The sequence below is a fragment of the Nicotiana attenuata genome, unplaced genomic scaffold (assembly GCF_001879085.1).
Source record: "Nicotiana attenuata strain UT unplaced genomic scaffold, NIATTr2, whole genome shotgun sequence".
Taxonomy (NCBI): Eukaryota; Viridiplantae; Streptophyta; class Magnoliopsida; order Solanales; family Solanaceae; genus Nicotiana; species Nicotiana attenuata.
The window spans coordinates 1129170-1144832 of NW_017670247.1; the positions used below are offsets into that span (position 1 = coordinate 1129170).

Sequence of the window (15663 nt, forward strand, 5' to 3'; positions counted from 1 at the left end):
TTTATCTTGTGCATGAAAATGTTGTCCAGATATATTAGCCATCATGTAGACATTAATAATTGGGACCCTATAAAAGTTAATCGTAGAGGCTCCTCCTTCTCCCATCTATTTTTCGTAGATGATCTCACTCTCATGGCCAGGGTTAACAATAAATCTAGTGAAACTATTCTAGAGTCTTAACCTTTTTTGTGAGCTTTCAGGTCACAAGATTAACTATGACAAGTCTAAGATAATTTTTCCAAAAATTATCATAAGGATACAATGAAGGAGATCTCCAAGTACTTTGGTATCAAGGTTAGTGACAATTTTGGAAAACACTTAGGATTCCTAATCCTTCAAGCCTCCCCTAAGGCTAATGACTTCTACTTTATTTTGGATAATATGTGTTCCAGGTTATCCAATTGGAAAACTCAATGTATGAATATAGTGGGCAGAGCTACTCTTACTATCTCAACTGTGGCTACTATTCCAAATCATGCCATGCAATTTACACTATTGCCTAGTAAAGTTTGAAGGAAATTGACAAACTCCAAAGAAATTTTGTTTGGGGTAACACTAACCAACAGAAGAAGCTTCACCTCCTGAATTGGTCTACTATTACCGGCTTGGGTATGAAGAAGGCCCAGTCTAAGAACTTGGACTTGCTAACTGGCCTATGTTGGAGACTCCTTAACTTTCCACATGCTTTATAGTCTTAATTGCTCATTAATAACTATGCTAGCGGAACCAACAAAGCCTATTTTTCCTTCATATGGCGTAGTATGTAAAAGGGATGGTACTACTGCAATATGGGGACTCTATGGTATTTGTAATGCTAGATGGATCCGAAATAGTTCAACTCTTAGGGACTATCGAAGGCCCCTTGAATAACATGGACCTAGATATGAAAGTAAAAGACCTATGCAATAGTGATAATAGCTGGGATCTATCCAAGATATCCTTCATTTTACCACCCAATATCATTGATAATATTAACTCTATTCCTCTAAACATATGTCCCAATGCTTTTGACACTCCGGTGTGGGATATCAATAATAGTGGTTGGATCTGGCGCCTGCACATCCCTAATAAAATTAAGTTTTTCTTATGGTTATTCTACCACGATAGAATTCTTTATCGCTGGTACTTGAATTATATAGGCATGAACATTAATGTTACTTGTCCGGTATATAGAGATTCTCAAGAAACTATTACCCATATATTCCTACACTGCTATGTTGCTAAGAATATTTGGAATAATTTGAGTGTTACAATAGATCACCAGGTAGCCGGCACTGATGATAAACATTGGCTTCTAGGAATTAGAGATCTAAATATTATGATCAGTAATAGTTATATATCGTGGAAGGATCTCTTTCCATTTATAATTTGGAGCATCTGGATGAATAGGAATGGAAATAACCTTAACAACACAAATAATACTTTGAGTTCCAAGACCATCATAAATCAGGTCGTGGAATATAAGCTTCTTACTGATAGAGAAAGCAACATAGCTAAAAAGATTCATATATGAATCCAATGGCATAAACCTCCTATCGGCTGGTATAAATTGAACACTGATGGCGTTTTTAAATGAGATAGACTAGTTTGTGGCATGGACGAGTGATAAGAAATATCAATGGTGATTGGGTTGTTGGCTTCTAACATTCTTCACAAGCAGTATCTCCACTCCACGCGGAAATCTTGGCACTCAGACAAGGCCTTCAACTAACTTTGGATAAGAATCTCACTCCTCTAGAAGTGAAAATTGACTCAACCGAGGTAATAAAATATCTGGATCAAGGATACCCTACATACAACACTTTACTTCATGATTGCAGGTGGCTAATATCCAGAATAGGGAAGCTGAAGGTCATGCATAACTTCAGAGAAGGAAATGAAGTAGCTCACTTGTTAGCTAGGGAAGCAGCCTACGAGACTAATATTAATAAACCTATTTATTTAGAAGTACCACCTCCTCTTGTTATGACCAGGATGCTGGCAGAAAAAAACGGCTATACCTCTATTAATCATGTAGTAGACGATGCTTGTAGGATGTTGGCCAAACTTGGCAACTGTAATGCCTTTAAGAGTATTAGTATTTTGTGTAACAATGTGGAAGCACCTTAGTATATTCTAATAAAAGTTCCAGATTCTCAAAAAAAAAACAAGTTCAGGCCTTTCGTACAATGTGGGAGCACAAGAAGGACAGTGGGAACACTTTTTTTTTGGCTGATGTTGCTTTTCAAGTGGAGCACAAGTTTTTTTTTTTGTGACAAAAAGAATTTGAGCTTTAAGCGTGATAAAATCAGAAAGAAAGAATAATTCTGGACATAATCCAACTAAATTCTAGAAGAGAAAGCTATCTGACTTCAAGAAAATTAAGGACAAGAGTAAGATGAACTGCTCCAACTCCTAAGTATTGGTCCCGTAGCTAAGTGAATGTGCCGCTCCAAAAAAAGGAGCGTTTAGTATTGCTAGTGTCATGTTGTATATGTTTTAAGAATTATATTTTTATGTGGTATCAATTTAGCTAGATTAGTTTGTGTATACCTCGATAATTGTATGAGGTATTTGCTATCGCTCACCAACATATATATAAATTTTAAAATTGTTTTATTGACTACATCTTATCATGTATAGACTAAACTAAAAGCCACATATTATATATATGACCAGTAACTAGATGGGTAGGAGATAGGGCACGGGATGCGGACGGGTTTAAACTATGATTTTCTGGGAGCAAGGGAGGCAGGAACGAGGTTGGCATTTTGGTTGCTAAGGACCTCCAGGATTTAGTGGTAGAGGTTAGGAGAGTGAGCGACAAGCTGATGAGTATTAAGCTAGTTATTGGTGGATTTACTTTGAACATAATCAGTGCGTACGCACCCCAGGCAGGCTTGGATGAGAAAGTCAAGAGGCGTTTCTCGGAGGATTTGGATGAGATGGTGCGCGATATACCGCACACTGAGAAGCTTTTTATTGGAGGATATTTCAACGGCCACATTAGAGCGACGCTTGGGGGTTATGATGATGTGCATGGCAGTTTCATTTTTGGAGATAGAAATGGAGGGGGAACTTCACTGCTGGATTTTGCCAGAGCGTTTGATTTGGTGATATCAAAGTCGAATTTTTCGAAAAAGGTGGAACACTTGGTCACATTCCGTAGCTCGGTGGCTGGGAACCAGATTGACTATCTTCTCTGCAGGAGGTCTGATAAAGGTCTTTGCACGGATTGCAATGTCGTCCTGAGTGAGAACCTCACAACCCTTCATAGGCTCTTGGTCATGGACCTTGAGATCACGAGGAAGAAGAGGAAGAGGGCGGTATATGGCCAACCTAGGATCCAGTGGGGAGCCTTGACTGAAGACAAAGCGCAGGAGTTGGAGGTAAGTTGTTGACTATGGGAGCTTGGAGGAGTAGTGGGGATGCGAGCCTGATGTGGACCACGATGGCGCAGTGCATTAAGGAAGCTGCTAGAGAGATTCTAGGGGTCTCGAAGGGTTACAATAGTGGTCGCAATGGATACTGGTGGTGGAATGCAGAGGTCCAAAGAAAGGTGAACACCAAGAAAGCAGCGTATATGAAGTTAGTGGAAAGCATTGATGAGGAGGAGAAGTTAGCAGTTATGGTGGCTAAACTGCAACATTTAGTGGTTTATATGAAGAACTTGAGGGTAAAAGCGGGGATAAGAGGTTATTTAGGCTAGCCAAGATGAGAGAGAGAAAGGCCCGTGACTTGGACCAAGTGAAGTGCATCAAGGACGAAGAAGGTAGAGTTTTGTTGGATGAGGCGCATATCCGTCGGAGATGACAGACTTACTTCCATAGTCTCTTGAACGAGGATGGGAACAGAGACATTGTTCTAGGTGATTTGGGATCCTCTGAGAGTCGTTGTGACTTTGGGTATTGCAGGTGGATTAGAGTTGAGGAGGTTGTGGGTGCTATGCGTAAGATGAGTAGGGGCAGAGCGACCGGGCTATAAATCTCGGTGGAGTTTTAGAAAAATGTGGGCAGGGCGGGATTGGAGTGGCTTACTAGGTTATTTAATGTCATTTTTAGGACGAAAAAGATGCCTGAAGATGATGGAGCACAATGGTTCCTTTGTACAAGAATAAGGGTGATATCTAAAATTGTAAGAACTATCAGGGTATTAAGCTGCTTAGTCATACTATGAAGGTGTGGGAGAAGGTGGTGGAGCTAAGGGTGAAGAGAAAGGTGTCTATTTCTGAGAACCAGTTTGAGTTTATGCCGGGGCATTTGACTACGGAAGCCATTCACCTTGTTAGGAGATTAATGGAACAATATAGGGAGAGGAAGAGGGACTTGCATATGATGTTCATCGATTTAGAAAAGGCTTAGGATAAAGTCCTGATGGAGGTTCTGTAGAGATGTTTAGACATGTATGAGGAGCGAAGACCTGTGTGAGGATAGTGAAACGGGTCTCACACCATTTTCCTTTCATGATGGGGTTGCATCAGGGGTCGGCACTCAGCCCCTTTTAATTTGCCCTGGCGATGGACGTACTGACTCGCCACATCCAATGGAAGATGTCGTGGTGCATGTTATTTGCAGACGACATTATTTTGATTGACGAGACGCGAAGTGGTGTTAACGCGAGCTTAGAGGTGTGGAGACAGACCCTGGAGTCTAAAAGTTTCAAGCTGAGCAGAACCAAGACAAAATACTTGGAGTGTAAGTTTAATGGTGCTACTCAGGGAGTGGAAGTGAAGGTGAGGCTGGATTCACAAGTCATCCCTAGGAGGGGAAGTTTTAAGTACCTTGGGTCTATTACACAGGGGAATGAGGAGATTGATGAAGATGTCACACATCGTATTGGGGCGGGATGGATGAAGTGGAAACTTGCTTCTGGTGTTTTGTGTGACAAGAAGGTACCACCAAAACTTAAAGGTATGTTTTATAAAGCGGTGGTCAGCCGGCTATGTTGTATGGGGCGGATTGTTGGCCAGTCAAGAGCTCTCACATCCAGAAGATGAAGGTAGCAGAGATGAGTATGTTAAGATAGATGTGCGGGTACACTAGATTAGATAGAATTAGGAATGAAGTTATTCGGGACAAGGTGGGTGTAGCCCCTATTGAGGACAAGATGCGGGAAACGAGGGCTGTACAGTCTAATGAGATGGTCGAGGGTGAAAGACAACCCTTCGACCTTGCTCACGAAGAATCGGAGAAAAATAACGATGCGCCAAAAAGAGGGGTGGATTTGGCCTAGGGTTATTCGGTACTGGCAATAAAAATCGAGGACAACCAGATCGACGGGACCCAGCGTAAAAGGGTAAGTGTAAACACTTAAGAACCATTCTACGTAAGTAGTGATGTCCTCTTCAAGTGTCGGAATCACCACCTCCTTGTTTTCCCAACTGTTGATACCCTATTTTTCCCATAATATTTTCAAACTATGCTTTGGCACCAATTAGTATTTTTCATACAACTTCTGTATTTTTAAAATATTTTAATTAACTTATCCCAGCATTTATTTATAAAAATAATCACTGATTGCATCACAAAATAGTTTTATAATAATTTTTGTGGCTTAATTTTATCATTTGCATTTGTATTAAGTTTCAATTATTGCACAAATAGTCACATTTGCATTTTTAGGATGCGATTGCAATTACTTTGCAATTATAGCCTATGCATGAATTATTAGATTATTTTTACCGGAAAATAGCCTTTTATATTTTTGAATATTAAGTAATTACTTTAAAACATTTCCATGCATGAAAATCATTTTTTGTAATTTATTCACCATTTTTTAAAATTGTTTTGGCAGTTAATACGTATTTAACAAATAGCCCCTTTTTCATTTGAAACCTAGCCTATTAACTAGCCCAATTTTAACCCAAAATATACCCAGCCCAAACCTAGCATCTACCCGACCCACTTCTTGCCAAATCCTGGCCGTTGATCATTTTGATCAACGGTCCAGATCCCCCCTTCCTAAAATAAACCAACCTATACCCCCCAAAACCCTAATCATTCTAACACCCTCCCCCGCCGTCACCTAATCCCCTCTTCTCTCAAATGTTCTCAAGTCTAAACCCTAATCCATCCTTGCCGGCACTCATCTATGGCCATTCATGGTGGTTTCTCACCACCCCAGGCCTCTAATGGCCTCTCCTATGTTGGTATCACCGTCTTCAGGGTCCTCAAGGGACCAAGGTTAGTCTGCTTACGCCTTTGGTCTTTGCTCGCCTGTTTCAGGCTGTTCCGGTTCGATTTGAGTAAGATCTTCCTATGTCTATGGATTTCTAAGCCTGCTTCTTCACCTCTGTGTTGTTCTTCTCGAAACCCTAATTTTTACCCTTTGAACTTCTCAGATCTGTATAAGATCTGAGATGGATCGAGCCTATTTATATGAGTTTTACAAGAACCTTCTGATTTTCGAATGATTTTCCATTTTTTCTAAACTAGGGTTTCCCGAAAATTTCTTTCTCCTAAACGTTTGATAATTTTGAGTGTTTAATCTTCTGTTTCTTATGTGTTTTAACCGATTTCGTAAGGTTTGCTCTAGCCCTAACTCATTTATGCTAAAAATCCTAAAATTTTTTCAACATATTTTGTTTGGTTTTTGAGTTACTTATGTACTGACTTTGTCCTATGCTTTAGTTCCTGTAATTGTTCTTTAGCCTAATTCGATGTCTTGTGATTTTTATCCTGATGTGCCTCTACAAAGGTTCTTGGTTCGACTTTTTTACTGATTCTATGTGTCTATATTCATTTTTTGCCTATTCATGGTAAACCTATTTTCACCCTTTAATCAGTGTTGATTTGAATTCCTGATTTATCAATCTGTTTCTTGACTATTCCTTTCTTGCCTTATTCGAAAATTGTCTGCGATACTTGCTGACTCTTTGCATGATTCTTTTATTAATTAAACCCTTGACTCTCTATTCTGAAGTTCTTTATTTTAATTTGAACTCCTTTCCTTAATAAGATCTCTGATTCTTACTTCTCTACTCGGTCTGATTGAACCTATTGCCTTAATTAGTTCCTGTCATTACCGTTGGTTGATTTTCCTTAATTAAAGGAGAAAACTATGTTGAATCTTCGTGTAATTGATTCTGAAATTTCTTAATTACTGATTTTTGATTGTTTTACCTTATTTGCTCTACTCTTGAGCTACTATATAAACTCTCTTTATTTTAACCTCTGCACACGAACACTAGTTCCTCCACACTCTCACACTCACGAAAGCTCTCTATTCTCTTCTGTTACTTGCAATTCTCACTAATCCAGCCGGCTGTAAGCCAAGGCTGGCTATTTGCACCATCTTTGCTCTATACTCTGTATTCTCTCCTTGACTGGTATGTCCTGATTCAATTCACATTCCAAAACTATGTGTTTTCTTTGTTGCTGCAGTTCAGTAGTTGTGATTTCCAGTTCTATTTGCTATTCTATTGTCATATGCTCAATGTGTAACCAGCATGCTTAGATTACACTGCCTAATTACTGTACCACTCAGCATGTTTAAGTTTGTTATGTTAAAAGCTATAACTAGTATACTATTTAGCATTCCCAATCCTGCTTTAGATGATTGCGTGAATCCTATTCGTTCACTAGTATGTCCAAGCTGCATTGTTTGTTTACCGTCTCACCCAGCATGTCTAAATTCTGCTTGTTCTATATGTGATTAGTATTTCTAAAACTTTGAATGCTTCATGAAGTGTTTGTCTAGTTTGTTCATCTAAGTCTTACCTACTCTACTTCACTAATGAGATCCTGTTAAGACATCTAGCCCTTCCAGAGGTACTCAAGTTGTGTGTATTGGTCATGTCTAAGACCTATGTGTTCTCAACATATCTTTGCTGTAATCTTTGTAACTAACTTATCAGTTCCACAACTTCTTGAGGAATCTATGTAATTGTTTGCTATCACTAAGGTGCATTCCATGTATACCCTACCCCTTTCTCCTTGTGTGAAGTTTGTTTGCCAAAGTGTTTTCTGAAACTGTTCTGGGACTGGTATTCTGGTTTCAAGATGTTCTTTTTCATGCTTTTCCAACTACTGTTTTACTCAAACCAGTACAGGTTTTCAGAAAACTCTTTTCAGTCCTAAGACCTTCCTTTATACTGTTTACCAAAACTCTTTCAAATCGTTATGCACTCTCACATTACTCTTAGATTACTAAGTCCTGCCCCTCTGGTATGTGTACTGCTTTGAGACCCTTGAGATATCTCTGAACTCGGGCATATCAGGGTTGGCACTTCCACACTGCACATAAATCAGTTCTTATTTGAGAAAGGTCTGGGTGTGAGCACTGCCCGGGATCCTTGAGGTCCTTAGGGAGCTCTGACACACCTAGACATGAAATTGGCTATGACACTTTGAGCACTTGAGACTACTGAAGGCTTGGAAACTACTTTGGGCCTACTTCAGGCTCCCTATAGTTTAATGTAAATTTGTATTTATGTAATTAATTCAATTCTTGGTCTGTAATAATTAATTATAAACAAACATTGGGGTGACTAGTGAAAGGGGAAGTAGTTGTATATTGTGGGTAAAGTTGGGTAGATAACATGCCTATAGGGTTTATTTTGATTTACATATGCTGTATTAGACAATCTGCCTATAGGATTTCTTGGTTGAAATGAATTCTACCTGCTCCATTTCATATAATTAGATATCATGCCTACAAGATCTAAAATCAGCTTTAATAATTAAAGATCATGCCTATAAGATTTAAAATCAGCTTTAATAGAAATCATGCATATAGGGATTTCGCTTTGGTCAAATAAATTCTGCTTGTTTCACCTTATGTTTAATTAGAAATCATGCCTATATGATCTAAATCAGCTTTAATTAGGTCTAAGATTAGTTTAACTCGCATTTGTAGGTCTGAATCAGTTTAATTAACTAATCTATTCGTTTCTTTAATAAGTTTTCAACGCTGCATTAATTAACATTACTAGAGAGCATGCCTATAGGATCCAAATTGCCCATTTAAAATTGTTTATTGTTCTACTGCATTCCTGGTCAATGATTAGATACCATGCCCATAGGACATCACTATTATACGCCTAGGCAAGCCTGTAGGGCGACTAAAATTCTGCAAACTATAAAACTACGCCTTGTTATTTGAGGCTGCTCATATTCAACAGGTTTAAAAAAAATCAGTAGGTAAATGGATTCAGTTCTTTTACACTTTGGTCTTAACTCAATATTGCATGTTCTCTGCTCACCTAGATATCCTGTTCTATAGTTCCTCATAGATATCTGAAAACTGTTATTTGAGACGTGCACTTACTTGTTCTGTTTGTCGAGGTAAAATGTGAGCCTTTAGTTGTTCCCTCTTTAATGCAGTCCTAATTGTTTTTGGTTGACGCCTAGATTTTTCTCCTTTAAGTACCTTAGGATGGTCTAGAACTACCTAAATTAGAGGTCCTAAATACCTCCAGGGCCACAAGGAAGGGACGGGTAATGCACGCATAGGATATCTTTCAAGGTTGCTAGAACGTTTTAGGCTATGACCAAGGGGAGGGAATTGGGTAATATGATGACTACGCGCTAATGTCACGTGTAGCCCCTCATTGAGGAGTGATTACCGGGCATTGTGTGGTATGATCCTGTAGGCTAACCAACCTAGCACCCCTCTTTCCCAACTCCCGTTGTTTAAATGAATTTACTTTTCTTTACATATTTGCAAGTTGCTCAAACCTCTCTCTTGCTCCCATTACCTGAATCATACCTGTGTTTAGAATGTAAAAACATGCTTTTATTTGTGAATATTTGTTGAAATTGCTTATTTGCTAAAAGACTAATTCACATAGTTTAAGTTCGGCCGGGACCCACCGTTGTGGACTGCTAGGGGTGCCTAACACCTTTCCCTCAAGGTTATCTCGAGCCCTTACCTTAATCTCTGGTGAAGCAAACTAGTTACATGAGTTAACCGCTCTAGGTGTCCTAACGCACCATAATCCGTTAGGTGTCGACTCTTCAAATACCCAAATCCCAAAAGGAAATGAGTCGATTCCCCATGAGTGTCGAAACTCGGACTTTCTTCGCGAGGAGGCAAAAAAAGGGGCGCGACACCAATAGGAATCTTTTTTCACCTGCTTAAGATCACCATCGGTTATCGAGCATATGTATCTCGACATTGGCTCGCAGCGTCCAAGTACCGATGAGGTTTTCTCAACTTTAAAATCGGAGATAAGATCGCGCGACCCGGGAACACACTCTTCGATGCGTGGCTCCACCAGCATTTTATCACCGGCCAACCGCGATGAAGAGGCTTTTTCCTTTTGAGGAACGTTTTTTGATGTTTTCCCCATTGTTATATGAGTTTAGAGAAAGAAGAAGATAAAACTTGTTGTTTAGTGAGAAGGTTGGCAAACGGCAGGGGTGGGCATAATATCGACCGAACCTAAAAAACTGGCCGAACCGTGAATTTCGGTTTTTCGGTTTCTGTTTAATCGGTTATTCGGTCAGTGTGCGGTTTTTAAATTATTAAATTTTGATATTCGGTACGGTTTACGGTTTTGGTGTTTCGGTATTCGGTTAAACCGAAAAACCAAAATTTTGGGATGCAATTGTAATAAACCTCAAGAAGTTGTTCTCGTTGAGCTCTTTGATAATTCAAGTGACTAGTAAGAGATGCAATTGTAGACAATTTCATGACCAATAATAGTAAGTCTGGTACTCGATTTGGTGGTGTGATTGTTGACATGTTTAGTGACAAAATGATAGAAGTAGCAACTGAACTTGGTTTACCGAGCTACGTATTCTTCACTTCTAGTGCTGCTTTTCTTGGCCTCATATTTTATGCACAGACGCTTAAAGATGATCACGATCGTGACATCTCCGATTTAAGGATTCGGACACGTTACTGCCCGTTTCGACTTACTTAAATCCTCTTCCAGCTAAGGTTTTACCAAGTACCATGCTGGATAAAGATGGTCGTTTGCATCTACCACTGTCTACTGCTCGAATGATATGACAAGCAAAAGGGATCATAGTTAATACTTTCTTAGAGCTTGAGCCACATCCAATTAAATCTCTGGGTAATGAAAATGGGGTTCCGCCTTTATACCCAGTAGGGCCTACAATCAACTTGAATCAAGAACTTTGAAAACTGAACCTTGAAAAAACCGTTAATAACCGAAAAACTAAATCGGAAAAAACCGAACTGAACCATGAAAAACCACACCGAACCGTAAATACTTTGGTTTGATTTGGTTATTAATATTACAAAATCGAAAATTGATAAACCGAAATGTACTTTCGTAATAACCGACCGAACCGGCCGACGCCCACCTCTAGCAAACGGAATGTGAAGAATTGAAAAACTTGAAGGGAGAAGTGCTTTGAAGATTAGAAGAGATTTTGGAAGTAAAGTTTGACAAAATTGTGAAGATGGTGTATTTATATGTTTGCCATGACGGTTCAAAGGCACTAGTGGCCGACCACCAGCCGGTGCTAATTAATGATCTTGGGAATCGTACCGATGCGACGCTTCAGTCGTTTCTGTCGCATACGTCATAAGAGTGACATCATAACTGGTCGAGGTATAACATCGAAGGCTCAGTTCGTTTCTTCTCATTACACTCCAAGAAACGAGGGGACTATCTGTATACAGTTAAAATAGGGCTTGCTCGATTTTGCTATTTAATCAAGACTAGGAGATCACATTGAGGGTCAGCCTCATAATGGATCGGGCTATAGCACGAAGACGAGGTTCGAGTTCAAGAATCGAGGTGTCCTTCAAGACCGAGGCCAGCAACAATCGAAATTGAGTATGACCGACTTCGAGTGAAGTGCGATAACGGAAAGGCGAGATATCCGTAACCGTTCGAAGATCACGGCAGAAATCTCGGAACAAATCAAATCAAGGGCAGTTGTTTGTACCAATCATAGGATTTACTTCCGTAAATAGAATTGTACCATAATTAGGATTCCTCTAGTATAAAAAGGGGAGTCCCCGTCATTTGTAGACACTTTACATTCATACAGATCAAAGAAATATAATATTTCTCTTTTTCTCTGGTTTATCAACTCGTTGTTCTTTAATTGTTCTTACTTTACTAAGCTCGAGGGTTCACAGCTCGAGGGCACTGTCCAGGCATTGGTTTGTTTTACATTCTTGTCAATTCCCATCACTTATATTTAAGTTAATCAATTGGTATTAGGTGAAATCACGTATCCTTGAAACCACATTACAAGTTTAATTGTTATCCAGTTTTTAGGGTAAACAGTTTGGCGCCCACTATGGGGCTAAAGATAATAGTGATTGCCTAGTATTAATCCTCATAACACACACTGCTTTTACACTTGTTCTTGTAAGTGCCTTTGATTTCAGGAATCAACATGTCAAACTCTCAAGTAGTGACCACTCACACAGACACCGGCCTTGGTCTTCATTGCGAGAACGAGCACATAGTCACCCCGGGAAACGGAGTACCTCCAATCAATCCCGATAGACCACAGGCCGTAAATCCAATCTATGTCAATTCTCGTGTTGCGCTCATGGAAATTTAGGCACCGACCCTAAAAATAGCGTCCGTAGAGACACCTGAACACCCGAGCGGAATGCACAGAGCGGTGAAGAAGGCGGGATTAGCCTTCGAATGATATTTGAAATGTTACAACTCAGCAGGCTACAGTAGCGCAACTCCAGAATCGGGCACCGAGCAGAATCGAACTCGATACATTACAGGAAGTTGTTCATAGGGTCGAACTTGTACAGGAGAAATTGAACGATAATGGATCGGGAACTGTCCCTGCCGTCATGAAGATGCTTGAGGAGCTCACTAAACGGATAGAATCACGTGAAAAGAAAATCGAGGCTAATGACAAAAAGGTAGAAACATACAACTCACGAGTTGACCAAATACTGGGGACACCTCGATCCTAAAGGGTTTGGATTCGAAGAAGTTCGTGCAGAAGCCTTTTCCTCAAAGTGCGGCTCCGAAGCCCATTCCTAAGAAGTTCGTATGCCGGACATCCCCAAGTACAACGGGACCACCGATCCTAATGGACACATCACTTCGTACATGGTCACGCCCAACTCTAGTCCTAAAAAGGATAAGCGGTCGCTGCAAATATAATCCGGTCTAAAAGTCCGGAGTCGAATCCCACAGAGAACTAAGGTTTCACTATAACTGTTCAATATCACTCGGAAGACAAGCTCGAACATTTCCTAAGTTATAATATTAAGATTTTTATGTCTAACTAATTAATTAGCAAATACTAGACAGCGGTAAAATTATCAACTAACGAGACAAAGGGTTGGAGACTAAATTAAGAAGGTCCAGAGTTATGATTTCCCCAATTGTTGGAATCCTTCTAGCTATGTCTTCTATAATTTCGCCTAAGTATTCTCTACCGATCGTGAGTACTCTGAGTGTCGTAGCTCTCTCTCGAGCAACTACCACAATTTACTAGATGTATTCTCTCGAACTACACGAGCTAGCACTAACTCACCGCTCACTATGATCGCACCAAGGGTTCGTTATCTCTAATCCCGCCTTTAAACCCTCCGTATTGATCTCTCACATTCGTTAGGAGTGATGTTATTCAACAACTACCAAAATATGTACTCTCTCTCGAGCAGTACACACTAAATAGGCACAGTCAATTGATGGCCATTCAATCAACAACAACAAATACGTAGTTGAACAAGTAGAGAAATCCAACGACTCAATTATATAAAAACATAACAATAATTCATACTACAAAAGGTTCCATCAAAACCCTAGATAACAAATTAGCTATTCATAATAGTATGTATAACTACAATACTAGAATTCATAACCAATAATGGAAATAGGAAGAAGGAAGTTAAGAACTCGTGAAAGAATTCTCCGCCTTGCTCCTAATGTGTTCTTGCCTCCATAGGTCGAATCCCCAGTCTCCTTAGCCTCCTTGGGTCTAAATTATGTCAAACGTCTGTCAAAGGTGCTCAAAATACCATTTTTCCATACCAAGTAGGGTCGGGCCCAAACAATTATACCTTCTCCCACGCTAAAAAGGACACTTTTCCAGGTCAGGACATCCGTGGCCGCGGATTCGACCGCGGATTTTGCATAGTATTCTGCCCGCGGCCGCGAATTCGACCGCGGGTCTGACTGCGGACTGTTTGGAATTTGGAAAAATGTAAAACATAAAAGTTGTAGCCCTTTGAATTAACCTTCCAACCATATATTGTGGAGCCCAAATGGAGTTCTGAGCGAAAAGTTATGTGCATTTTACTAGACAGTGCACAATATGCCTACTCGATTCTTTGTTTCGTTGCTCTATCATCCGTTGATCCCCGAACACGATCCCGACATAATTCCTTGGACTTTTACTCAGACTTCAAAGCTCCAAATCACTTGAATTCGTTCCATAACATCTACATAGCTTAGAATCACTCCTACAAGGCATAAAAACACAATTAGTGCAAAACACTAGCGATTAAAGCGCAAACTCAACTGAAGTGCAGTGAATTGGAATGTAATAATCGACTAAAATACGTAATTATAGCCTATCATCACTACACAAGTGGAATAAAGGGAAATGACTTAGAAGATGATGAGATTGAATCCGTTTTGCTGAAAAAATATGGAGAAACTTTATCGAAGGGGGCAATGATATGGTACCACAATTTGCCGCCCAATTCCATCGATTCTTTTGCCATGCTCGCCGATTCGTTCGTAAAGGCACATGCCAAAGCAATAAAGGTCGCGACCAGGAAGTAGGACCTCTTCAAACTGAGACAAAAGGACAATGAAATGCTAAGGGAATTCGTATCTCAATTTCAGATGGAAAGCATGGACCTACCCCGGTTACCGATGATTGGGTTGTCCAAGCCTTTACTCAGGCTTTGAACGAGCCAAGTTCGGTAGCATCACGTCAACTAAAGCAGAATTTAGTTTAATATCCAACGGTGACCTGGGCCGATGTGCATAATCAGTACCAGTCAAAGATCAGAGTCGAGGACGATCAGTTGGGAGCCCCGTCCGGTTCCGTTTACCCAAATAGATCCGAAGGCAGGATTCAAAGAGACATCGATAGAGAGCCCCGATTGAACAGAGATCGGTACCAACCATATAGCGCAGATCATAGGAACAACGGACCAGGTTCGAAATGATCGAATGAATGATCGAGGTCAAAATTCCCGAGGGCTCATGAGTAAGAGTGGCTTCGATAAACATGTCGAGCCTAAAGAAGTGCCAAGGTTATCGGAGTACAACTTCAGCGTCGATGCTTCAGGTATTGTGTCAGCCACTGGAAGAATCAAGGATACTAGGTGGCCCAGACCCCTACAGACTACAGACTGATCCAGCTCAAAGGAATCCGAATAAAATGTGCAAGTACCATGGAACCCATGGTCACAGAACCGAATACTATAGACAGTTAAGGGAGGACGTAGCTCGTTTAGTCAATGAGGGTCACCTTTGAGAGTTCTTAAGTGACCGAGCTAAAAATCATTTCAAAGACAGGGACGCAAATAGGAAAAACGAACAGGAAGAACCGCAACATGTGATTCATATGATCATCGGTGGAGTCGATATTCCTCAAGGCCCAATATTCAAATGCACCAAAGTGACAATCACAAGGGAGAAACGTACTCGGGATTACTCACCAGAGGATACCTTATCTTTCAACGATGAGGATGCAGAAGGAATCGAACAGTCTCACAATGACGTACTGGTAATATCTATCCTTATGAATAAAATTCAAGTTA

At 40.2% G+C, this 15663-nt stretch overlaps 1 protein-coding gene across 1 annotated transcript; it reads left to right on the plus strand.

Moving 5' to 3' along the window:
* Positions 1 to 2810: 2810 nt before the first annotated feature.
* LOC109236603 lies at positions 2811 to 4340 on the plus strand. Its single transcript, XM_019402792.1, has 3 exons — positions 2811 to 3368; positions 3440 to 3655; positions 4158 to 4340. Exons 1-3 carry the CDS (start codon positions 2811 to 2813, stop codon positions 4338 to 4340), a joined length of 957 nt encoding a protein of 318 aa, XP_019258337.1.
* The last annotated feature ends 11323 nt before the right edge of the window (positions 4341 to 15663 follow it).

Bases quoted from the DNA above. Each gene is read 5' to 3' on its own strand.
- LOC109236603 (XM_019402792.1), top strand. From the start codon at position 2,811: ATGAGTATTAAGCTAGTTATTGGTGGATTTACTTTGAACATAATCAGT. The intron at 3,369-3,439 runs GTAAGTTGTTGA...ACGATGGCGCAG, and splicing joins ACAAAGCGCAGGAGTTGGAG to TGCATTAAGGAAGCTGCTAG. The intron at 3,656-4,157 runs GTAAAAGCGGGG...CATACTATGAAG, and splicing joins TTTATATGAAGAACTTGAGG to GTGTGGGAGAAGGTGGTGGA.